The sequence below is a fragment of the Bubalus bubalis genome, chromosome 13, assembly GCF_019923935.1.
Source record: "Bubalus bubalis isolate 160015118507 breed Murrah chromosome 13, NDDB_SH_1, whole genome shotgun sequence".
Classification (NCBI taxonomy): domain Eukaryota; kingdom Metazoa; phylum Chordata; class Mammalia; order Artiodactyla; family Bovidae; genus Bubalus; species Bubalus bubalis.
In genome coordinates, this window is record NC_059169.1 from 71,300,251 (window position 1) to 71,325,595 (window position 25,345).

The 25,345-nt window shown below is 36.0% G+C and overlaps 1 protein-coding gene across 1 annotated transcript in view; it reads right to left on the reverse strand.

The window, feature by feature from the left end:
• RB1 (RB transcriptional corepressor 1) overlaps positions 1-25,345 on the reverse strand; it is a 117,871-nt gene that overhangs the window by 47,262 nt on the left and 45,264 nt on the right. Inside the window, exons 10-17 of the mRNA XM_025263244.3 lie at positions 24,786-24,895; positions 23,747-23,824; positions 21,299-21,386; positions 15,496-15,612; positions 14,009-14,065; positions 13,894-13,925; positions 13,733-13,809; positions 12,559-12,755 (exon numbers count right to left, since the gene is read on the reverse strand). Of these exons, the coding sequence (XP_025119029.2) occupies positions 12,559-12,755; positions 13,733-13,809; positions 13,894-13,925; positions 14,009-14,065; positions 15,496-15,612; positions 21,299-21,386; positions 23,747-23,824; positions 24,786-24,895 (756 nt within the window). The remainder of the gene's footprint in view (positions 1-12,558; positions 12,756-13,732; positions 13,810-13,893; positions 13,926-14,008; positions 14,066-15,495; positions 15,613-21,298; positions 21,387-23,746; positions 23,825-24,785; positions 24,896-25,345) is intronic.

A 25,345-nucleotide genomic window follows, 5' to 3' on the forward strand; every position in this document is an offset into this window, starting at 1 on the left:
CCTCACCATCCTTTTTTTTTTAAGTGTTAAATACAGCTTAATCATTGTCTTACAATTCATTTGCCTTCCTGAGACATTGCTCTTCGTAAAATATAACTGTTGAAAAAAACTAACGTCTAATGGTAAATACTAAAACCATTGTGCAAAGTGCACCAGAGGTTAATGATCTACCATCCAAATACACAACAGATATCCTTTTTGGCTTTTTCAGAGCCACAGGCTTTTCTCCCTTTTGTGTTCATTTCCTGTCAAGTTTGACATTTCAAAAGAATACCAAAGAAGCTTAAAAATTTGTTTACAAGTGTGTCATTAAATCAGGACTCTAAAAATAAAAGCTATTCACTGCAACTGTACTGATGTATAAAAGAGACCTTCATTTAAATTTTGGAAAAATAATGAAAAAGGAAACATTTCTAATCTTTTCTTATATAAAAGTGCTCTGGTCCAATATTTTTGCAACTGAATGAAGAAACTTGCTGATGTGTAGTGACTGCAAAAAAAAAAACAACAAAAAAACAATAGAATCCAATTTAATGAGTCAGCTATATTTGACAACATTTAGAGGAGGCTCAGCTTTCTTATGACTTATTAAAATTTAATACAACAATTAATTACTAATACTTTTACATTCTCCGTGTAATAAGTATCCTCTGAAATACTATTATTCAGAAGATGTGATGCATTTAATACAGGAAAATAGAAATGAAACCCTAAATATTCTTTAAGTATACATATTCAAAAATCTTTATCAATCACTAAATACTATACATAACTCTTTTGGCTGTGATAAAGGAACAGAGACCAGATTTGTCTTAACTACAAAATCAAACAACATAAATAATAGTTTTCAGACACTGAGTACAGGCTAGTAATAGGACAAGCAGTATAAGACAGTAATTCCTGGGGTTGGGGGAAGCAAATGCTTAAGCTCCACCTTTGCCTGGAGAGAGTTCCCAGGTTACAAGTCAGGGAGGAGAAACGGAAATAGACCTCAGTGGTCTCCCTGCTAGAAGAAACAGAATTGAGAATTCAAGACAGAGAAATTAGGAAAATTAGCAGGACAGAGTAGCAGAGGAGAGACTTACACAGAAAAGAGAGCTGCAAAGAGAGCACTCCAGGAGTCTGCAGAGAGTTACTCTCGGTCTTCACCCCAGTCCTGATCAACGCATGCAAACTACCAGAGGCCAGGAAAAGAAGCATGGGAAGAGGCAGAACCACTCCAGGAGCTGTACCAGGGCCAAGAAGAGTTCTGATTTCCACCAGCCAGTCTGGAAAAACCTTGGAATGTATGAGACATCAGGTAAAGCACCTAGAAGGGGACTGCCTCAAGAGCGGGGGGAAAATTAGTCATAAGATTAAAGACCGGCTTTGTCTAGAAACAAGAAAAGCCTTTAAAGGATCAAACGCTCCCAAGTAACTACATTGTGTCCCAAGACACAAGAATAGTGAAAGGAATATGAAAATATCCAGGACCACTAAGGTAAAATTCACAAGGCCTGGCATCCAATAAAAAGTTACCAAGCAGCCAAAAAAAAAAAAAGACCATTCAAAAGAGAAGTATCAGTCAATAGACAGTACTAAAAAGACATAGATGTAAGAATTAGTGGACAGAGACTTTAAAATAATTATTATAACTATATTCCAGATGTTGAATGTAAAGGAAAGCACAGACATGCTGAAGAGACATATGAACGATTTAGAAAAGGATTCAAATCAGAGTCTAGAGATGAAAAATCTAATACCTAAGATTAAAAGCAGAGTAGATGGAATTAATAGCAAATAAGACATTTCAGAAGAAAAAAATTAATGAAGACATAGGTGTAATAGAAACAATTTCAAGTGAAACAGAAATAAAACATTTGGGACAACAACCAGAGCATCAGGGAGCAATGGGACAATTTTAAGTGACCTAATACATGTGTGACCAGAATCCCTGCAGGAAGGGGTGAGAGGAGTCAACAAAAACATTTTGAGAAAATAACGGCCCCAGATTTGATGAAATCTATAAGCCCACATTTCAAAGTAGAACGCCAAGCAAGAGAAACAGGAAAAAAACTGAATTAAGGCACATCTTAATCAAATTGCTTAAAACTAGAGATAAAGAGCTGCTCTGTAAGAAGGGCAACTACTTTAAAACCAAAAATGCTAAGCTGCTGCTGCTAAGTCACTTCAGTCGAATGCTATGAGATGCACCGTTTCTCATATGAGAACTCAGGAGGATAAGATGAGGAGGGGAAAAAAAAGAAAGGAAGGGAGAGGTCAGCACTTACCAGGCAGGAGCAAGGTCCTAGACTTCTAAGAAACATTTTAGTAGTGAATCTTGCCCCAGACACCAGCTGACTCCACATGGTCTGGGAGGAACTGTCCAGTCTAACTCTTCCCAGATTCCTGACCCACAGAATCATAAGCAAAATAAAATGATTGTTTTAAGCCACTAATGTGCCATTCAGCAATAGATAACTCGTCTCTATCAACATTTAATCCTTCCTTTCCCATCTTGAAAAATAATTATCCCGCTGCCTCACATACCTCCAGCTATACCTTTACTTTCCTTTACAGATAAAACTGGTAGAAACTATTTATAACCACTGTCTCCACGTTATCTCTCACTCATACCTCAGACAAATTCCACTGAGATCTACTCCTGCTCCCACATCACTTCTTCTGACAGCCCTTGCTACCTTCACCAGCGGCTTCCTTGTTGCCAAAACTAATAGCCACTCTTCAGTTGCCACTGACTTTTCCCACAGTATCGGAAATAGCAAGCACTCAGACCTTTTCATTCTCTCTTTATGACACCACTTCTGATATTTCTCCTTAGTGACAGGAGGATTCCTTGATTTGATCTCTTTTGTAGGCTTCTGTTTTCTGTCTATCCCTTAACTGTTGGTGCTCCTTAGGATTCTGTCCTAAATTACGTTCTCTTTTTGTACTACACTCTCCTGTTAAGTGACCTTATTCTATTTCTTAAACTTTAGTCATTTGGTAAAACACAGGGATTTATAGTTTTGGAGCCAGAGAGACCTGTGTTCAAGCCCTAAGCTCCGCTGTTTAGCTTATATGGTTTAGGGCAAGTTATTAAACTTCTCTAAGCATTATTTCTCTCATTTAGAATAATAATACCTCATGGATTATTATAAAAGTCAAATGAGATGATAAGTACTCACCATAGTGTGGGCGACACAAGATAAATTGTCAATAAAAGGTGGTAATGTCTGTTATTACATATGTGCCAGCAGCTCTCGGGTTTCTATTCCTGGCCTAGAATTTCTTTCCTAAACTCCAGACACACATACCCAACTGCCTCTTGACACCTTTACTTGATGATCTACAGGCAAACTCAACATAATCAAATTTCACCTCCTAAGGAAATCTCATTCAATTCCGGCTATCTTTAATGAATGACACTACCTTAATGTCATAAGTTGACCCTTTCTCTGTCCTTCATTCTCACTCCTGTAATTAACTGCCATATTTTATAATACAAAGCCAGAGATGCTGTTCCAAGTGCTTTTCCCATACATTAACTCATTTAAAATGAAACACACACATGTAATAAGATACAAAGTTTATAAATGACCAGGAAGTAGTATTGATCAACACTGTAAGACTGCAAAGGAGGAAAGAATGATTATAGACTTAGGATGGTCTCAAAAGGCAAAGTGGAAGTAGACCTGAAAATGTGGTAAATAAAAAGGGGAAAGCATTTCAGGTGGAGCCTATGAAGTAAACAAAGACTCAGAGACAGGCAGAGACAAACACGGATGTGTGAGTAATAGTAAACAGAGAAGTCAGAATCGAGAAAAGAATATAAGGAAAGTATTCTCAAAATATTTTGGACTCAGCGTCTTGTAACATTCTTAAATTATTGAGGACCCAAAAGTTTTTGTTCATGTGAGTGTGTCTATCAGTATTTGAGAACCCCTGGGACAGAAGAGCCTGGTGGGTTACAGTCCATAGAGTCACAAAATGTTGGACACCACTGAAATGACTTAGTACACATGCAATATAACTGTGCTAATAATTAAATCTTAATTTAAAGTTAATTAAGAAAACTCAGATGATGGCATCTGGTCCCATCGCCTCATGGGAAATAGATGGGGAAACAGTGGAAACAGTGTCAGACTTTATTTTGGGGGGCTCTAAAATCACTGCAGATGGTGACTGCAGCCATGAAATTAAAAGACGCTTACTCCTTGGAAGAAAAGTTATGACCAACCTAGATAGCATATTCAAAAGCAGAGACATTATTTTGCCAACAAAGGTCCATCTAGTCAAGGCTATGGTTTTTTCCAGTGGTCATATATGGATGTGAGAGTTGGACTATAAAGAAAGCTGAGCACTGAAGAATTGATGCTTTTGAACTGTGGTGTTGGACAAGACTCTTGAGAGTCCCTTGGACTGCAAGGAGATCCAACTAGTCCATCCTAAAGGAGATCAGTCCTGGATGTTCACTGGAAGGACTGATGCTGAAGCTGAAACTCCAATACTTTGGCCACCTCATGCGAAGAGTTGACTCATTGGAAAAGACCCTGATGCTGGGAGGGATTGAGGGCAGGAGGAGAAGGGGGTGACAGAGGATGAGATGGCTGGATGGCATCACCGACTCGATGGACATGAGTTTGGGTGAACTCCGGGAGTTGGTGATGGACAGGGAGGCCCGGCATGCTGCGATTCATGGGGTCGCAAAGAGTCGGACACAACTGAGAGACGGAACTGAACTCAAGTGTAATTAAAACTGAAAAAATTTAAGAAGGCAATTTATCTGAAATAACCAAAATAAGCTTGCTATGGACATGAGTTTGAGGAAGCTCTAGGAATTGGTGATGGACACGGAGGCCTGGAGTGCTGCAGTCCAGTGCTGCAGAGTCAGATGTGCCTGAGCGACTGACTTGAAGTGAACTGAAGCTTTCTATGTGTTAACAGAGCTAACATTTTCATGAAGCCTAACTCTACTTCCCTAAATAAACAAAAAATTACAACAGTGGCAGAGGTTACAATCCTGCAAATCCCTTTAATATCTAGCCTATAGAAGAGACCTGAATTCTCATATCTGCTTCTGTATTTGCTTCACTGAAATGTGTTGTCTGTTTGAAGTATAAGAATATCTGGCCTCACACAATATGTAGTCGAAAAAAGGAGAAGTATTTTAATAGACTTTTCAGATAATAAGGGGTACTCTTTTTTGACACTACCCTAAAACTCAACAAGCAGTAGTTTCTTAAAGGTTAACTGCAATGTGAAACTGGAAGCAATTTTCATGAATTTTAATTTTCACTGAATTTTAAGTTTCATGAATTTTAATTCATGAATTAAACCACATTCTGAGACCTTAAAAACCATTGATCTATCTATCAAAGACCTTAAACTCTGAATAAACTTCTTACTCATAAATGATTTTATAGCATGATGCACTGGTCATTTGGAAACAACAGTTCACTGAATTACATAGATCTTACAATGCTGATGAATCTCTTTGTGTAATGTTAAACAATCACATGTACTAATACTACCACTGAATTCATCAGAAAAGTCTTTGATGTATTGGGAAGCTAGTCTGCTTACAGTGAATACAAGATTATCAAAATTCTAATTTTCCCTTGAGAACTCAAAACTTATCATTGGCAACATTTATTGTTAGTTGCTTTCAACCACACTGTACTTGAGAATAGAGATTATATAAAATAAATACTTTTAACTGGCTCATCATTGATGTTTTTAAATGACAACAGGCATGTTTTGCTTTGTTCTTTTTAACTGGGAGTTTGTGGTGGTGAAGAATACAGTGACCACAAGCCTGGAGGGGAGGGGACTTTGGGGCAGAATGGATACAAGCATATGTGTGGCTGATCACCAGAACCCCTTCGCTGTTCACCAGAAACTACCGCAACATTGTTAATCAGCTATACCCAAACACAAAATAAAAAGCTGAAGAAAAAAAAAAAACAACCCACAAACACTTTGATGCTACTGCTCTAATCCGGTGCAAAGGTTCCAAAAGTTTTGCAATAAATGTCAACAGAGTGAAAAAGAGATATAACATCTAACAGTAATATGAGAATAGCTTTCACATTCCAGATCCCCTAAAATGCTTTCCGGGATCACCAGGGGATCACAGACCACACTTTAAACTGCTGATAAGAAAAAAGGAAGAGACAAAGCTTCTAAAAGAGAGCCTTGCAGGCATCAAATAATTACTTAAAATTCCCACACTAAAAACATACATTTGATTCCTTTGACCCTCTTTGCATGCTGGATAATTACAGAACTGTATCCTGAACACCGTAAATGTTTAAGTTGTAAAGATTCTGGATTCTGCTATTTTTCTCAAATGAGTATTTTTTGTTTCTTTGTCTTAAAGCAGGTGATTATTTTTACTGAACTTGAGCTGTAAACTGTTTATTCACCAGCAGCTTCTGTTTCAAGTCACATCTTTTGCCTTTCACTAAAGCCACTTTGAGACAGGCTTCCTGGTTGTTCAGTCAGTAAAGAATCTGCCTGCAATTCAGGAGAGCTGGGTTCAATGTCTGGGTCAGGAAGATCCCCCAGAGAAAGGAATGGCAACCCATACCAGTAACTTTGCCTGGAGAATTCCATGGACAGAGGAGCCTGGCAGGCAACAGTCCATGATTGTTTCAATTTTCCAGTTTCCCTAGTCAGAAAGCCTGAGATTTTCCCACTGGCACTCAGTTAAGTTCAATTCAGTCACTCAGTCCTTTCCGACTCTTTGTGACCCTATGAACCACAGCATGCCAGGCCTCCCTGTCCATCACCAACTCCCGGAGTTCACCCAAACCTATGTCCATTGTGTCGGTGATGCCATCCAACCATCTCATCCTCTATCGTCTCCTTCTCCTGCCCTCAATCTTTCTCAGCATCAGGGTCTTTTCAAATGAGTCAGCTCTTTGCATCAGGTGGCCAAAGTATTGGAGCTTCAGCATCAGTCCCTCAAATGAACACCCAGGACTGATCTTCTTTAGGATGGACTGGTTGGATCTCCTTGCAGTCCAAGGGACTCTCAAGAGTCTTGTCCAACACCACAGTTCAAAAGCATCAATTCTTCAGTGCTCAGCTTTCTTTATAGTCCGACTCTCACATCCATACATGACTATTGGAAAAACCATAGCCTTGACTAGACGGATTTTTGTTGGCAAAGTAATGTCTCTGCTTTTTAATATGCTGTCTAGGTTGGTCATAACTTTCCTTTCAAGGAGTAAGCGTCTTTTAATTTCATGGCTGCAATCACCATCCGCAGTGCTTTTGGAGCCAAGAAAAATAAAGTCAGCCACTGTTTCCACTGTTTCCCCATCTATTTGTCATGAAGTGATGAGACTGGATGCCATGATCTTAGTTTTCTGAATGTTGAGCTTTAAGGCAACTTTTTCACTCTCCTCTTTCACTTTCATCAAGAGGCTCTTTAGTTCTTCTTCACTTTCTGCCATAAGGGTGGTATCATCTGCATATCTGAGGTTATTGATATTCCTCCTGGCAATCTTGATTCCAGCTTGTGCTTCCTCCAGCTTAGCATTTTTCATGATGTACTCTGCATATAAGTTAAATAAGCAGGGTGACAATATACAGCCTTGACATACTCCGTTTCCTATTTGGAACCAGTCTGTTGTTCCATGTCCCGTTCTAACTGTTGCTTCCTGACCTGCTTACAGGTTTCTCAAGAGGCAGGTCAGGTGGCCTGGTATTCCCATCTCTTTCAGAATTTTCCACCATTTGTTGTGATCCACACAGTCAAAGGCTTTGGCATAGTCAATAAAGCAGAAATAGATGTTTTTCTGGAACTCTCTTGCTTTTTCAATGATCCAGCAGATGTTGGCAATTTGATCTCTGGTTCCTCTGCCTTTTCTAAAACCAGCTTGAACATATGGAAGTTCACAGGTCACTTATTGCTGAAGCCTGGCTTGGAGAATTTTGAGCATTACTTTACTAGCATGTGTGATGAGTGCAATTGTGCAGTAGTTTGAGCATTCTTTGGCATTGCCTTTCTCTGGGATTGGAATGAAGACTGACCTTTTCCAGTCCTGTGGCTACTGCTGAGTCTTCCAAATTTGCTGACATATTGCGTGCAGCACTTTCACAGAATCATCTTTTAGGATTTGAAATAGCTCAACTGGAATTCCATCACTTCCACTAGCTTTGTTCGTAGTGATGTTTCCTAAGGCCCACCTGATTTCACATTCCAGGATGTCCGGCTCTAGCTAAGTGTGAGTGATCACATCTTTGTGATTATCTGGATCGTGAAGATCTTTTTTGTACAGTTCTTCTGTGTATTCTTGCCCCCTCTTCTTACTATCTTCTGCTTCTGTTAGGTCCCTACCATTTCTGTCCTTTATTGAGCCCATCTTTGCATGAAATATTCCCTTGGTATCTCTAATTTTCTTGAAGAGATCTCTAGTCTTTCCCATTCTGTTGTTTTCCTCTATTTCTTTGCACTGATCGCTGAGGAAGGCTTTCTTATCTCTCCTTGCTATTCTTTGGAACTCTGCATTCAAATGGGTATATCTTTCCTTTTCTCCTTTGCTTTGCCTCTCTTCTTTCACAGCTATTTGTAAGGCCTCCTCAGGCAGCCATTTTGTTTCCCCCTATACCTCCCAGCCCTAGGCTAAAAGCTTCCTACCCAGGCCCACAGCACCCCTACTCCATTTCTTAACTAGGCTGTCTGCTCTAAAAGGTCAGTGACTTCAGGCAATTCCTTTGGTAGCTCAGTGGAAGAGAATCTGCCTGCAAATTGGGAGACATAGAAGCTGTGGGTTCGAACCCTGGATCAGGAAGATCCCCTGAAGAAGAAAATGGCAACCCACTCCAGTATTTTTGTCTGGAAAATCTAATGGACAGAGGAGCCTGGTAGGCTACAGTCCATGGGGTCTCAAAGAGTCAGGCACAACTGAGTGTGCACAGGTTTTATAGTTGTATTTTTTTGTGAGGAGTCATATGGTATGGTCTCCCTCCATATTACCAGAGGCACAGGTCCCCTACAAAAGATTTTTCATCTGAGGAATTAGCATCATGAGAGTTGTTCTGCATTTATAAAAAAATTTCTCTGGTGGCTGTGAGAGAAACAGTATTAAGGTAGCCACAGAAGTGGGTAGATCAAGAGGAAAAATCCACAGAAGTCCACAAAAGAGACCATTTAGAGAATAAACTACCTGGTCTATTTCGGTTGACAAAGATTTTACTGAAAAAAAATCCAACACAGTCTGAATATACTGAAAGTAAAATATCCAAATCTCACCTCATCATCTACTGGCATGATAAACTGCTTAACAGATTTAAGAGGCCTAAACGTCTGTGAGTCTTTTGGTCCAATCCTTAGGCATGGTTCATTTTAAACCACACCTAATCTTCCAGATTTCCAGAGGACAAGATTTCACTAGGTTTTTCAATAGATTGTTTAGCATTTTATATTCATATATCGCCTGTTAATCTCTCTGGGATTAAAAAAAAAAACAGAAGTGTGCTTATGCCTTCTTAAAGTTATTCTGTTCTTGATTTAGTATTTCTCAAGACTGTGCAATAAAGGTACTCAACCCTTTCCCCATTCAAAATACAACTCCTGCAGCTCAATTCCAGAAAAATAAACGACCCAATAAAAAAATGGGCCAAAGAACTAAATAGACATTTCTCCAAAGAAGACATACAGATGGCCAATAAACACATGAAAAGATGCTCAACATCACTCATTATCAGAGAAATGCAAATCAAAACCACAATGAGGTACCATTTCGCACCAGTCAGAATGGCTGCTATCCAAAAGTCTACAAGCAATAAATGCTGGAGAGGGTGTGGAGAAAAGGGAACCCTCTTACACTGTTGGTGGGAATGCAAACTAGTACAGCCACTATGGAGAACAGTGTGGAGATTCCTTAAAAAACTGGAAATAGAACTGCCTTATGACCCAGCAATCCCACTGCTGGGCATACACACCAAGGAAACCGGAATTGAAAGAGACACGAGTACCCCAATGTTCATCGCAGCACTGTTTATAATAGCCAGGACCTGGAAGCAACCTAGATGTCCATCAGCAGATGAATGGATAAGAAAGCTGTGGTACATATACACAATGGAGTATTACTTAGCCATTAAAAAGAATACATTTGAATCAGTTCTAATGCGGTGGATGAAACTGGAGCTGATTATACAGAGTGAAGTAAGCCAGAAAGAGAAACACCAATACAGTATACTAATGCGTATAAATGGAATTTAGAAAGATGGTAACGATAACCCTGTAAGCGAGACAGCAAAAGAGACACAGATGTACAGAACAGTCTTTTGGACTCTGTGGGAGAGGGAGTAGGGGGAGGATTTGGGAGAATGGCATTAAAACATGTATAATATCATATAAGAATGCCAGTCCATGTTTGATGCAGGATACAGGAGGCTTGGGGCTGGTCCACTGGGATGACCCAGAGGGATGGTACGGGGAGGGAGGTGGGAGGGGGAGGGGAGTTCAGGATTGGGAACACGTGTACACCCATGGTGGATTCATGTTGATGTATGGCAAAACCAATACAATATTGTAAAGTAAAAAAATAAACAAAATACAATATGTTCTTTCTTTCATTAAATTACCAATGAGTAAAGTAAGTAGTATCTCACTTGATGTTTCCCTGTGAGTATGTTCTCATAAATACCTTCAGTTCAAGGAGAGATTCTGACTGTAATACAGAATCAAAAAACCAAGCAGGTTTGCTCTGATTCTTGATCTGGATTTTGGTATCATAGGTGTGCTCAATTGCTCTGATTCTTGATCTATATATTTAGTAACGTGGGTACATTCTATCTGTAAAAAATCCTTTGTACTATAACTTGTGATATATGCTTTTCTGTATATACGTTATACTTCAATAAAGAAAAAAATCCAAGTCTGTGAAAGCTCAAATTTATCTATAGTATGCCTACTCTCTAAAATGTTAATTATTCTCACAGGAAAGACTCACATATTATGTTGTGTGGCATGACTTATGTTCATAGTTACCCACCACCACTCTGTTCTGTTTATGATTAAAACAGCAGTCTGTATTGATTTTTTGAAAATTTAACCAAAAGTAGCCTATAATCTCATCCCCTAGAAATACCAAAGTTAAAATTTAAATTCAGAGGCTTATGAAGTCCACACTACTCTATTATTAAAAAACTGTACCCTTGACCAGACTTTGTACATGTTACTTTTCCTCCAAAAATTCTCAAAAATAAAAGAATATTGTTTAGAATCCTAGAATACCAGTAACTGAACTAAACAGGCTTGAACACAAGGAATTTTCAACAGTAAATTTCTACTACTTCCTCCATAATTTTCAGAGCTCGTGTCTTTTCTATATCCTCACAATATCTACCTCAATGCTTGGCATATAGCAGATGTGTATCGATAGAAATAAAGTCCTATAAAAGAAATAAGAATAGTCACTTTCAGATGATACAGTCATGTCTTGATTTCAATTTCTAGGAAAAGCGGCATGGCATCCTCTGAAAAGTACTCTATCTATTTATTTTGTTTATTGATCTATGTATTTATTTTTGCTACTTTCATTGAACCCCCAGATTCTGAGAGTTTTCTCCTAACTACTCCTTTTTTTTTTTAACAAAGCAGAAGCTTTTGTATAAAAGACTTACCCAATTCAATCATAGCAATACAATGTCTATCAACTTCCCCTACTTCTCTCCTTTTCTATCCACTCTGTCTATACAGCAATACAAGAAAAGCATGAAGAAACAAGTTATCTCTTAGCCATTACATTTTTAAAATATAAAAAAATTTAAAACTATGATTACATGAAGATTAAGATTCTAATATAACTAAAGCCTTAATTTTTTCACTGTCATTTCCATATGCTGATGTAAATGAAAAGATGTAAGCTTAGCATGCAACAGTTTCAAAAGAAACCAACTGTATATCAATCTACAAACCTGATGATTAACAAAGTATTGCCCAACTATGAAGATTTAAAGAGCATAACAGAAGAACTGCATATAAATGTTTTATTATTACTATATAGGAGATATAATCTTTATTTAAATAAAGCTTTATCAATAGCTTATATGCTATAAATAGACTACCTAGAATATTCTTTTTGTCCATACAATGCTATAAGCAATAACTACACCTGTGTAGATTTTAGATTATCTTTAACGATGGGACCAAAAAAAATCAAATTAAATTGAAATAAAAATCTGCACTTTTAAATCATCTCAATAGCCTGTCAATTTTTTTTTTAATTATTCTGTTGAAATTTAAGACCAGACACTTAAATTTTCAAACCTGACACTCCTACTTTAAATAAAGTTCCCAAATACTTTACAGAATTCTGCTTTGTTTTGAAGTGCCAAGCTTTAAGAAAAGCAATTCATAATAAATTCCTATATGAGATAGTCTGGAGAGCTCAAAGACAGCATTCTATTGATAATATTCCACTTGATTCTTGGGCTCTACTTGGAAATCATATTATTCATTAAATCGCATATTTGCTCGAGGTAAATTTTAACAAATATATCTCACTAACAGATAACTGTTATCCATATGCATATGAATATCTTTAACTAGTTACTTACTGAGAGCCATGCAAGGGACTCCATGATTCGATGTTCACATCGTTCTAAATGTTTAATCATTTCTCTGGTCAGGTTGGCTTCCGCTTTGATGAAACTTTCAATCACTTTGTAAAAATCAAAAGCTTTTAAGTTAAATACATTCAGAATCCATGGGAAGGATAGATCTGTTCCAGTATCCAGGCTCTGAGACATACTTCCTAAAAATGAAAGAAAAATAACTTAGGAATGAAACAGTAAGTCTTGAATTACATTATTTTTCAATTCAAAGGTTTTATTAAACAAAAAATTAAAACACAGTAGAAAGGCTAAACAAAAAAAATTTACTTAAAACAGAATTTTTTATTCTGGGGTCCACAGACTCCTAGGAAATAGGCTTCCCAAGTCTGAGGGCATATGCATGTATGTCTCTTTTAGACAGAAGGCTCATAGCTTATATCAAATTTTCAAAGGTTTAAATATTCTAAACTTGTATCAGGGACAGGTTTAACATCCAACCAGTAATGCACTGGCATATCCATTTTAACTATCTCATTAATCGTTGATTAAGAGGGGAAGTGATTGTTTAGATTTTGATAATTTGGTTAGAAAAATCTGTTTCAATTGTGTATTTCTTGGTTATATTAGTTATGTAATATATTTGTATCCTTAGACAAATTTTTTCTTTTGTTTTTTACAAACAAAACTTTTTTGACAGTCGCAAGATTATTTGCAAAGTAATAATACATGTTGAAAATTGTATTTTAAAAAACCACTATTGGTGCCTCTGTTCCATTTATCTGGCAGATTTCAGTTCCAACCTTTGGTCTCATAACCACTGAATATATATATGTGGCAGTGCTTCCTTATCAGTGGAAGCTGCTCAATGGTACTTCTCAGGGATTTTACAATCTCCTAAGTCTTTAAAGGGGGTTAACAGGTACATTTCCTGGATTCAGTATAGACCAAAATAGAGACCTTGTGAAAGTATTCCCAAGATGATTTGAAACAATCCAAGTTCACAAGCCGTTCTAAGGTGACCAATTACATTCTTTTATATATAATGATCTAAAATATGCATTTCTTCTCCTTACTTCTCCATCTCTGACCCCCCTAAAAAAACCCACATAACACCTCAGATAAGTTTTTTTAAACTTTAAATTGAACTAGAATGTTTATTTACTAAAATTTAACTTACTGCTATAGGTAGCCATTACAACCTCAAGAGCGCATGCCAACAAAGACATATGAAAGATGTTGTCATTCAGGAGTTTGCTAAAGGAAAAAAAGAATGATTTTTGTAACATTTACTTTTATTAAAAAAAAAAAAGAAATTGTTTTACTAAAACAAAAATTTACCTAAAATTTTGAATGGATAATCGTTCTTCTTCCTAAAACAGATTTAAAAAATTAACAGAAGCCTTCTTTGCATTAGCAATGAATTTTTTTTTCTATTATATTCTTTTAAACTTACTGATTTAAGCATGGATTCCATTACTCGGTAATACAATCGGACTCCAAGTTTGTATCGCTACAAACAAACAAATAAAAAAAAAATCAGATCCCACTATTTTAGAAAACATAACAATTACTAATTTTTAAAAAGTTTTGCCCTGAGACACATCTCTGACCCTTCTTAGAAATATGGCTACCAAGAGAGCACAAAAGCTAGCTTGTCTAAAACTGAGGAAACTGAAAGTGTTGGTCACTCAGTTGAGTCCGACTCTCTGCGACCCCATATAAAATGATGGTTTTCACATTCCCGATAAATTTTCAAGAGGAGGGGTCCAGTATATGGTTTTCCTACATTCCTACTTCAGTCTACATCATAACAGATATATATGTACTAAGAATATATTATATGTTAGTGTTAGTTGCTCAGTCGTGTCCAACTCTTTACCACACCATGCACTGTAGCCCACCAGGTTCCTCTGTCCAGGGGATTCTCCAGGCAAGAATACTGGAGTGGGTAGCCATTCCCTTCTCCAGGGGATCTTCCCAAGCCAGGGACTGAACCTGGGTCCACTGTATTGCACACTGATTCTTTACCATCTGAGCCAATGGGGAACCTGGTACTGTTCTAACCATTTTACACATGAATGTAACACTTCTGTGACATGTATTTAAGATAGCTCTCCAGGATTAAGAGAATAGTACCTTTCCATAAAGCTGGCAAAGGCAAAAATCCGATCTAAAGGATCTTATCAGCAAAAAGTTTTAATCAAATAACTAGTTTCCATTAGTTTAAAAGACAGTCTAATTTTAAATACACACAAATATACACCATAATCCTTCATTCCAAATTATGACCAAAAGAACTTTTAAATATAATTGTTTAAAATACAGATGGTATCAAAATATAACCTCACTACACTAAAGTAAATGTGTATAGTAGATTACAGTTTTCAATTTTATGTATTACCTCAGTAATGCCACAAAGTAAAGCAAATATAGAAACCTGACAGTTCATATATGAAAGAGCCAGATATGAAACCAGGGCTTGGATCCAGAGCCCATTCTCTTGCCAAATATTAGTTTTAGATTTTCTGAAATAATAACAGCAATAGTAAAAGTAACATCATTCAATAATACCACTAATAAATGGCATGTATAATATTCCATTCATATAAGTATGTGCATACATAATATTTCATATGTGTAAAAGTTAAAGAATTCACACCAAAAACTTAATATCAACAAGATTTTGATTTTTTTTTACTTGTACTTTCTAAAATTTACACAAGTTTTCCAAAATTTTCTGCATGTTTCCTTTTGGTTTCCGTATAGAGTAAGGAAAGCTAGCCCATCAAGTTTTTTCCAAATAGCATCATACACAGCCGACTAGGATTTGGTAGCTGCCAAAATTTTATACTAGTAGATAGCATTTACACAACTTGGACAGATACTGCATTTGAAATTATTTACTATACAGTGGTACTCATTAAAATGAGTTCAAGTTACCTGTGATCCAATTTCCATACATCCTTGTCCCACAGCTTTAGCAAATTTCTCTTTAAAGACGTCCCCAATATCCTTCACTCTTTTCAGGATACTTTCCTTTGGATTCACTGTGCAATTCTTTAAGAAGGAAAAATAGAAATTAAGATAGAGGATACTGTCTAGCCAGAGAATTAACACTTTCTGTTCTATAACAGCATGACTTATTATTTTCAATTTTTATACTGTGAAAACACTTCACAATAAATAAGTAAATACAACTACTGAAAATATGAGAAATATAAAGCATTCCATTCTGGGATGGTAGGGACCAGAAACTACTTGACTACAACTAAAAAACCCCTATTATCTAAATTTTCTGCTGGCAAGTTAGGAAAGATTTGTTAGCCCTTCCCTTAGCCATCAAAAAACAGCCTCATAGATTTTACAACTGATACCAAAGAAAAACAGCTCATCATAAAAGATACAAATGAAAGTACTGCATGCTCAAGGAAATTAATATTGTTAAAATATTCACACTACTCAAAGCAATCTACAGATTCAAAAAATTCCTGTCAAAATTTCAAGGTATTTAACAGAGTAGAGCAGCTGTATGTAGAACCACAGAAGACCCCAAAGAGCCAAAGCAATCTTGAGAAAGAAGAACAAAGCTGGAGGCATCAAACTATACTGCAAAGCTACAGTAATCAAAACAGTTAGCTTTGGCATAAAAACATAGATCAATGGAACAGAAGAGAGAGCTCCAAAATAAACCCATGCATATGATCAATTAATTACCACAAAAGAGTCAATAATACAAAATATAAAGTAAGGAATGGGACAATTTCTTTAACAACTGTGCTGCTAAAACTGGAAAACCAGTTTCAAAAAACTGAAATTCCACTATCTTACTCAACACACAAAAATTAACACAAAATGGATTAAAGACTTGAACATAAGACCTGAAACCATGAAACTCTTGGAAGAAAACATGGATGGTAAACTCCCTATCTTTAGTCTTGGAGATATTTTGGTATTGACTCCCAAAAAAAAGGTAACAAAAGCAAAATAAACAAGTGGAACTATTTCAAAGCAAAAAGCTTCTGCAAAGTAAAGGAAACTATCAACAAAAAGAAAAGGCCACCTACAGGATAAGAGAAGATATTTGCAAAAGATATATCTGATAAAGGGTTAATAGCCAAACATACAAAGAACTCATACAACTCAATATCAAACAAACAAAACAAAAAACTAGCTGATTAAAAAAGAGGCAGAGAACTGAATACACATCTTTCCAAAGAAGACATACAAATGGCCAACAATCACAAGAGAAGATGCTTAACAACTCTAATCATTCCCTGGAGGAGGGCAGGTAATCTACTCCAGTATTTGTACCTGGAGAATATCATGGACACAGGAGCCTGGAGGGCTACAGTCCATGGGGTCTCAAAGAGAAATGGCTAATCATCAGAGAATGCAAATCAAAACCATAATGAGATATCGCCTCACACCTGTCTAATGGTTATTATCGAAAACAGAACAAATAATTAAGTGTTGGTGAGGATATAAAGAAAAGGTAACCCTTGTACACTACTGGTGGGAATCTAAATTGGTGCAACCACTATAGAAAACAATTTGGAGACCAAAAATTAAAAACAGAAATACCATAAAATCCAGCAACTTCACTTCCGGGTATTTATATGAAGAAAATGAAAACACTAATTTGAAAAAATATTATGCACCCTTATGTTCACTGAAGCATTATTTACAATAACCAAGAATGAAAGCAACCTAGGTGCCCATCAACAGATGAATAGATAAAGATGTGGTATACAGATATTCCAAATAGGGAAAGGAGTACGTCAAGGCTGTATATTGTCACCCTGGTTATTTAACTTCTATGCAGAGTACATCATGAGAAACGCTGGGCTGGAAGAAGCACAAGCTGGAATCAAGATTGCTGGAAGAAATATCAATAACCTCAGATATGCAGATGACACCACCCTTATGACAGAAAGCAAAGAAAGAGACTCTTGATGAAAGCGAAAGAGGAGAGTGAAAAAGTTGGCTTAAAACAGCATTCAGAAAACTAAGATCATGGCATCTGGTCCCATCACTTCACGGCAAATAGATGGGGAAACAGGAGAAACAGTGGCAGACTTTATTTTCTGGGGCTCCAAAATCACTGCAGATGGTGACTACAGCCATGAAATTAAAAGACACTTGTTCCTTGGAAGAAAAGTTATGACCAACCTAGACAGCATATTAAAAAGCAGAGATATTACTTTGCCAACAAAGCTCCGTCTAGTCAAGGCTATGGTTTTTCCAGTATTCACACATGGATGTGAGAGTTGGACTATAAAGAAAGCTGAGCACCAAAGAATTGACGCTTTTGAACTGTGCTGTTGGAGAAGACTCTTGAGAGTCCCGTGGACTGCAAGGAGATCCAACCAGTCTATCCTAAAGGAAGTCAGTCCTGAATATTCATTGGAAGGGCTGATGCTGAAGCTGAACTCCAATACTTTGGCCACCTGATGCAAAGAACTGACTCATTGGAAAGACCCTGATGCTGGGAAAGATTGAAGGCAGGAGAAGGGGGTGACAGAGGATGAGATGGTTGGATGGCATCACTGACTTGATGGACGTGAGTTTGAGTAAGCTCTGGGAGTTGGTGATGGACAGTGAAGCCTGGCATGCTGCAGTCCATGGGGTTGCAAAGTGTCAGACACAACTGAGCAACTGAACTGAACGGAACTGAACTGATACAGGTGTATGGGCTTCCCTGGTAGTTCGGCTGGTAAAAGAACCCACCTGTAATACAGGAGACCCTGGTTTAATTTCTGGATGGGGAAGATCCCCTGGAGAAGGGATAGGCTACCCATTTCAGTATTCTTGGACTTCCCTGGTGGCTCAGATTGTAAAGAATCTGCCTGCTGGAGAATCCCCTTGGACAGAGGAGTCTGACGGGCTATATCTATGGGGTCACAAAGAGTCAGACATGACTGAGCAACTAAGCATAGGACAGCACATATAAGTATGTGTATGTGTGTGTGTGTGTGTGTGTGTGTGTGTGTGTGTGTATATATATATATATATACACACACACACAATGGAATATTATTTGGTGGTAGTTTAGTCCCTAAGTTGTGTCCAACTCTTGCAACCCCATGGACTGTAGCCTGCCAGGTTCTTCTGTCCATGGGATTCTCCATGCAAGAATACTAGAGTGGGTTGCCATTTCCTTCTCCAGGGGATCTTCCTGACCCAGGAATCAAACCCAGGTCTCCTATATTGCAGGCAGATTCTTTACCAACTGAGCTATGAGGGATGACCCATTCCCTATGAGGGGATATTATTTGGCCATAGAGAAAAAAGAAATCTTGCCATTTGTGACAACAAGTATGGATGTAGAGAATATTATGCTAAATGAAGTAGATCAGACAAAGAAAGCAAATATTATATGATTTCACTTATATATGAAATCTAAAAAACAAAACAAATGAACAAATGTAACAAAACAAAAACAATCATAGACATAGAGAACGAACAGAAGGGAGGGCGTGGGTAAAGAGAGAAACATGTGAGGAAGATTAAGAGGCACAAACTTCGAGTTACAAAATACATGAGTTATGGGTATGAAATGTACAGTGTGGGGTATACAGCCAATAATTATGTAATACCTTTGTATGGAGACAAAAGGTAACTAGATTTACTGTGGTGATCATTTTGCAATGTACAGCAATACTGAATCACTCTACTGTGCACCAGAAACTAACGAAGTCTTGTAGGTCAATTACACTTCAAAAGACAAACAACCTCATAGAAAAAAGATCACATTTGTAGTTACTAGAGGCAGGGGATGGTGGGAGGGGGAACTGGATGAAGGCAGACAAAAGGTACAAACTTCCAGTTATAAGATAAATAAGCACGAGGGATGTAACACACAATACGATAAATATAATTAACACTGCTGTATGTTATACATGAAAGTTGTTAAAGTAAATCCAAAGAGTTCTCGTTACAAGGAAAAGAATTTTCTTCAGTTTCTTTTATTTTGTATCCAAATGAGATGATGGATGTTAACTAAACTTATTGAGGTCATCATTTCATGATGTATGTAAGTCAAATCACTATGCTGTATGCATAAACTTATACAGAGCAATATGTCAATCATATCTCAATAAAATTGGTAAGAAAAAATGTCTATAGCTTCTAATATTTTACTTATACAAGGAAGGAAAAATGGCACTGATTTTTAAAATGAAGAAACCAAGAAACAAATTCAAAGAAAAACTTAATGATTTTCAAGATATGCCCCCTCTGAGACAGGCAATTTGTAGTATACGCAAAACTTTGCACTTAAACTGTTGCACTCCATTTAATGTTAAACTTTAAACTAAGTTCTGGAAAATATCTCTGAGACAGAATTTTCTGCTCAATAGACATAGTTTAAAATAAAAAAGAGGTCCTACATACTTTAAATGTTGGAGGAAATACCAAAAACAATATTTAAGGAAACAGAGATTAATTTGTTCTTTTTACTTATATCATTATCCCTTCTAAAAGTTCTAAGTAACTGAGTACCTATGTTTGGGAACCATTGTTGTGCTACAAATTATCCAGAAATAAAAACAACCTTATGCAAACTGGACAAAGAAAATCAGTTCTGAGCCAACATAGTTATGACTATGATGACAGAAGAATACTTTGTTAATCCCTGGGGGGGCATATAAGCAAGAAGACGACAAAACCACAGGCAGCTTACGATATTAAACAGGATGTTAACTAAACAAAGCACACAGTTACTGGATAAGCCAAACTTTAATAAGTCTTCAAGCCTCATCCAGCTTCCACAGAGGAGCCTTTCAGTCAGCCCCAAGCCTCATCTAATTTTAAAGGAGGAAAGGAACAAGCATGCAATACAGATACTAGCTTTCATTCTCTTTCTTTCTCACTCCCTTTTTTTAAGGGGAGGGAGGGTAGCAGGTGCCTTTCAGATATCAAACTCAGGGTCTATCAGGAGTATATACTGTAATGCACACAGGGCCATACAGTAAAAATAAATGAAAATGGGCTAAATAAAAAAGACTGCAGAGATATGTATGACAAATATTAAATCCTATCTAATGTCGCATTCAAAGAAAGTATCTTAACAGCAGCCAGAGGGAAAAGACAGATTAACTGTAAAGAAACAACAGCTGAATTGACAGAAAACTTCTTACTAGCAACAATGAGAGTCAGGAAGTAGTAAAGTAATACCTTCAAACTACTAAGGGAAAGTAAAGGTCAACCTAAAATAGATGATCCAGGTAAACCGCCTCACAAAAAATAAGAATAAAGATATTTTAAGACAAGAAATAAAACACAAAGCTTGTAAACTCATATTAAACTAACTCTCACTAAAGGAATTATTAAAAGATGTATGGGGGCATGGAAGCTCAAGAGGGAGGCGATATACATATAGTTATGACTGACTCACATTGTTGTTCAGCAGAAATCAACACAACATTGTAAAGCAATTATCCTCCAATTAAAAAAAAATGATGTATCTGAAGAAAGAAGAAAATAAAAATGGAAGAGAGGTCTAAGCTGCAAGAAAAAATGGTGAGCAAGACAAACAGTGCACATGAGAAAATCTGAAAATAACACTGTCCAAATAAAACAATACTACTACTAATATCTAATTTGGAGAGTTAAAAAGGAAAGCAAGAAATAAGATAATAGACAACTTATTGGGAAATGGGTGTTTAAAAAAACAGTATTTTAACTTCTAATTTCAAATTTGTTTGCCAAGATATCATAATAAAGTGTTTCACATATGGCTTACATTAAAATAGGAAATCAGATTTTCCGATGGTTGATCACTTGCTGAATTTAAGATCATCATTAATTGTTGGATAGTATTCATAACAGTTCTAGAAAAAAATATGAAGAAATGTTAAGAAATGAAGTAACAAAAAGAACAAATGAAGTGTATCTATGTCATAAGTTACACTTATCTTCAATCTCATTGTCTCTTGTTAATCTTTAAGTTCTCTGAAATAAGACTTTACAAATCCCTTAGTGTACTATTGTTTATAAGGAATTAACATTTTAGTTAGATCTTTAAGAATTGATATGTTCATAATATGTTTATAATTAAAAAACATATGCTTATTTACTAATAAAACTATGTATCAATAAAACAATTGATAAAAGTAATGACATGGTTTTAAGTACAAAAGGGCATCAAAATGGTAATATTTTAAGCAAAACATTATTACAATTAAATATTAAAACTAGTCAAATAAAGACTAAGATATTTAATAACTCAAGTAAAGAACCAAGTGACTCTCTTTTACAGAGATCTTCAAGATGAAGGCATACATGATTTTAGAAGTCATCATTACTAAAACGTAAACGTAAGTCAATCTCTTATAATTTTGTGTGTATGGGGGGGTACGTGGTAAATATTAACAATCCAATTTTGGAGTAGAACTACATTGCTACTCTGTATGCACTGTAGAATGCTGTAGAATGTTTATGGCCAAAAGGTTCCTTAAATATTATTTAATAATCCATGTTTGGTTCTCAGCCAAGCCTCTCGAAACTGATAGCTACAATTCCACGACTTTTAAATATAACGCTTCTATGACATGTTGTACTAATTTCTTAAGCCACAGTGACTAAAGTCATAAATGACCAACTGCTAAAACCAAAAGATCTTTCTTATTCGGTCTGATACTTGATTTTCTTGAGACATCTCACACTCTTAAACACGCTCTTTTCTGAAACTCCCTTGGCTTCTTTGGCTCCACTCTCTGGCCTCCCCAATCACACCTCTCATTCTTTTTAATCTAACTTCTATCTAGTCCTTAAATTCTAGCACTCTTAGTGTTCAGTCCTTAGTCATCCATCCTTGTTATTATAATCCTCACTTCAGAAAACCTCATCTGTTTTTCTGGTTTTAACTCTTCCTGATGATTCCCCAATCTATTATGTAAGATCCTTATGTCCTACTACTTATTACATTATCTTCTTCATGTCCCATAAATTCCTTAAGAATAATATTCTAAATTTGAATTCATCAACTATTTATCAAATCTCTTCTTGCTCTTTCATTCCCACTACCTATCTTTTGGTTTAGATCTTCAGCATCTCTCAAGTGAATTACTGCAATGCAGGATTTTGACAGGGATTTTGACTCACTATGTCTATGGCAGCAGGATCAAGGCATATGTACTTTGGGGGGAAAAAAGCTCCTCGGGGTATCTAATTTGCATCCATGGTTAAGAACCACTGTGACAGATTGATAGGTCTATTTCTCACCACACCCTCCTCAGTCCCTCTCTTCACAGGTGACTATCATGTAAATTTTCAAAAACCAAGTCTGACTTTATCCTACCCCTGCTTAATCCATGTATAGCATTGGACTATATCCTGCACAAGGTGAAGTCCAAACTTCTGAGTATGGAATAATAATAAGGCCCTTCATGACCTAGTCCCCAACCTCCTCTTCTGCCATTTCATCTTCCCATTTAGTCCGTCAGTACAAAGCTGCTTACAGCTCCCCTGACACATTGGGCTGTTTCATATGTCCATTCCTCTGCACATGCTGTTGGTCTTCTGTGACACAAACTTACACATTTCAAAATTCAGTTCAAACATCACTTCATAAAGTCCCTTCTGTGCCAAGTCTAAGTCTATTACTGTATTCAAACAAGAATGCATTTGTATATGTGTATGTAGTCATTTGAAAAAATTAATGATTGGTAACTATGTATCAAGTATTATCTTAGGTCCTAATTATTTAATTTAAGGTGAACAAAAAAGTCATGCTCCATTGCAGTATAAAGTTAAAGGTTATTATGGGTATTGACAGAAACAAGTAAATACACAGATGCATTCATAATTATAAATTGTGATACACACTATGAAGGGAAGAACGTGATGCTGTGAAAAATAATAATTCCAGAGAGAAAGACATCTGCATTATATATTTGTATATACATGTAACAGGTATATATTGAGTGCTCTTTGTGTGCCAGATGTACTACTAATTGCCAATGATATGATTATTAGACACAGGTCTGTCTGCCCTTAAGGAGTATAACCTAGAATGAGAATGTGTTCCATTTTAGTAAATAAAAGAAAAGTGTTATCATTTGCTCTGTATATATCCCAGAAGGACTAGAACCATTTTTAATGTCTTTCCCTCACAAATGATTAAACCTGAAGCACTATAAAGCACTGATTAAATAATTATAATGAAAATCAAAAGTAAAAAAAGTCATACCTAACTGGAGTCTGTGGAAGAATCATATTCACCTCTTCATCAGGGTTACTTTTTCGTGGTGTTCTTTGCATTTCAAAACTAAATAGTGATAAGCAAAGTAATTCAGACTGAAAATTTACAACTTGGGCTTTATGAGTCAAAAAAGCAGTATAATACCTTCTGTTGCCTCATGACATCATACAAAATGGTTAAGTAAATAACAGAAGTTAAAGGAAATAGATGATTCAAAAGCTGCTTACACAAATAAAATTTCTTTTTTTCATCATCTTTTTAAAGTTAGGTTTCTTTCCACTAGGTTTACAGACAAACAGGTGTGCAATCATTAAGAATTTTTCTGAAAGTGGAAGTTAGATGCTTGTTTCCTCTATAATGTTAGATGTTGATGATATTACTAGCCAAGTTGTTCAGTATTAAAAAACATTAAAGCTCAAGTTTTTCAATCATTATGCCTTCCAAAATTTACTGGCTTAAATAAAATTAGAAACATTTTACCTGTGTTTAATTTCCAAATTATATATACATATATGTATTTTAGCTAATATTAAATGATTTCATGCTTAACGACATAAAATTAATCATACAATCATTCAAAATTTTTGTACAAGCATATCCCATTTTACTGCACTTTGCTTTATTGTGATTCACAGAATTGGTTTTTTAAAACATTGAAGGCTTATAATCCTGCATTGTCAGATGATAGTTACCATTTTTAGCAATAAGGTGTTCTTAAATTAAGGTATGTACATCATTTTTTGGATATAATGCTATTGCACATTCAACAGACTATAGTACAATCTAAGTGTAACTCTTACATGCACTGGGAAACTAAAAATATTTGTGTGACTTGCTTTATTATGGTATTTGCTTTATTGCAATGATGTAGAATGAAACCCATAATATCTCATAGATTTGTCTGCAGTTATCTTAACCATTCCTATTTTACGATTCTATACAACAATTCAAGAGAATATACTTTGGTATTATTAAGTTTTTAAAAAATGAACTAGCATATCAACAAATAATATATCATGTGTAATACCTGTCTGTAGGATCAGCCTGAAGAGTTTTGTCATGATCCAGAAATAATCTTGCATCTAGATCTTTGTTTTTAAGGTAAATTTCTTCATATTGTTTAGAGAGATTTTCCACCTCAAAAACCAAAAAATATTGATGATTATCCTTTTCATGCCATTATATCTCAGTATACATATTTAAACAATTTTTGTACCTAGAATATCACCTAGTTCTACATTACATAGACTTCACATGCAATATAAACAAAGGCATATATCTAAAAGTGAAGTATTTTAGTGCAAAAATTGCACACTTTTTTCAACTCTAATTTTAAATCTTGTTTTATGGATATATCCCATACTTTATCTAGACAAGAATCACCAATGCTACAAAACAATACTGAGATGGAAATGTAGATAAAAATAGAAATATAACCACTTAATTGCCAAGATCCTCCATTCTATACATCTTTCACTTTTAATCTTCTACACTTATCAATATAAAATAATTTTTCAAACACTAACAAATCTTGCCTATCTTTTCTAAATCCTTTGGTTTACTCACGCTTTCTTTAGTAACATATCT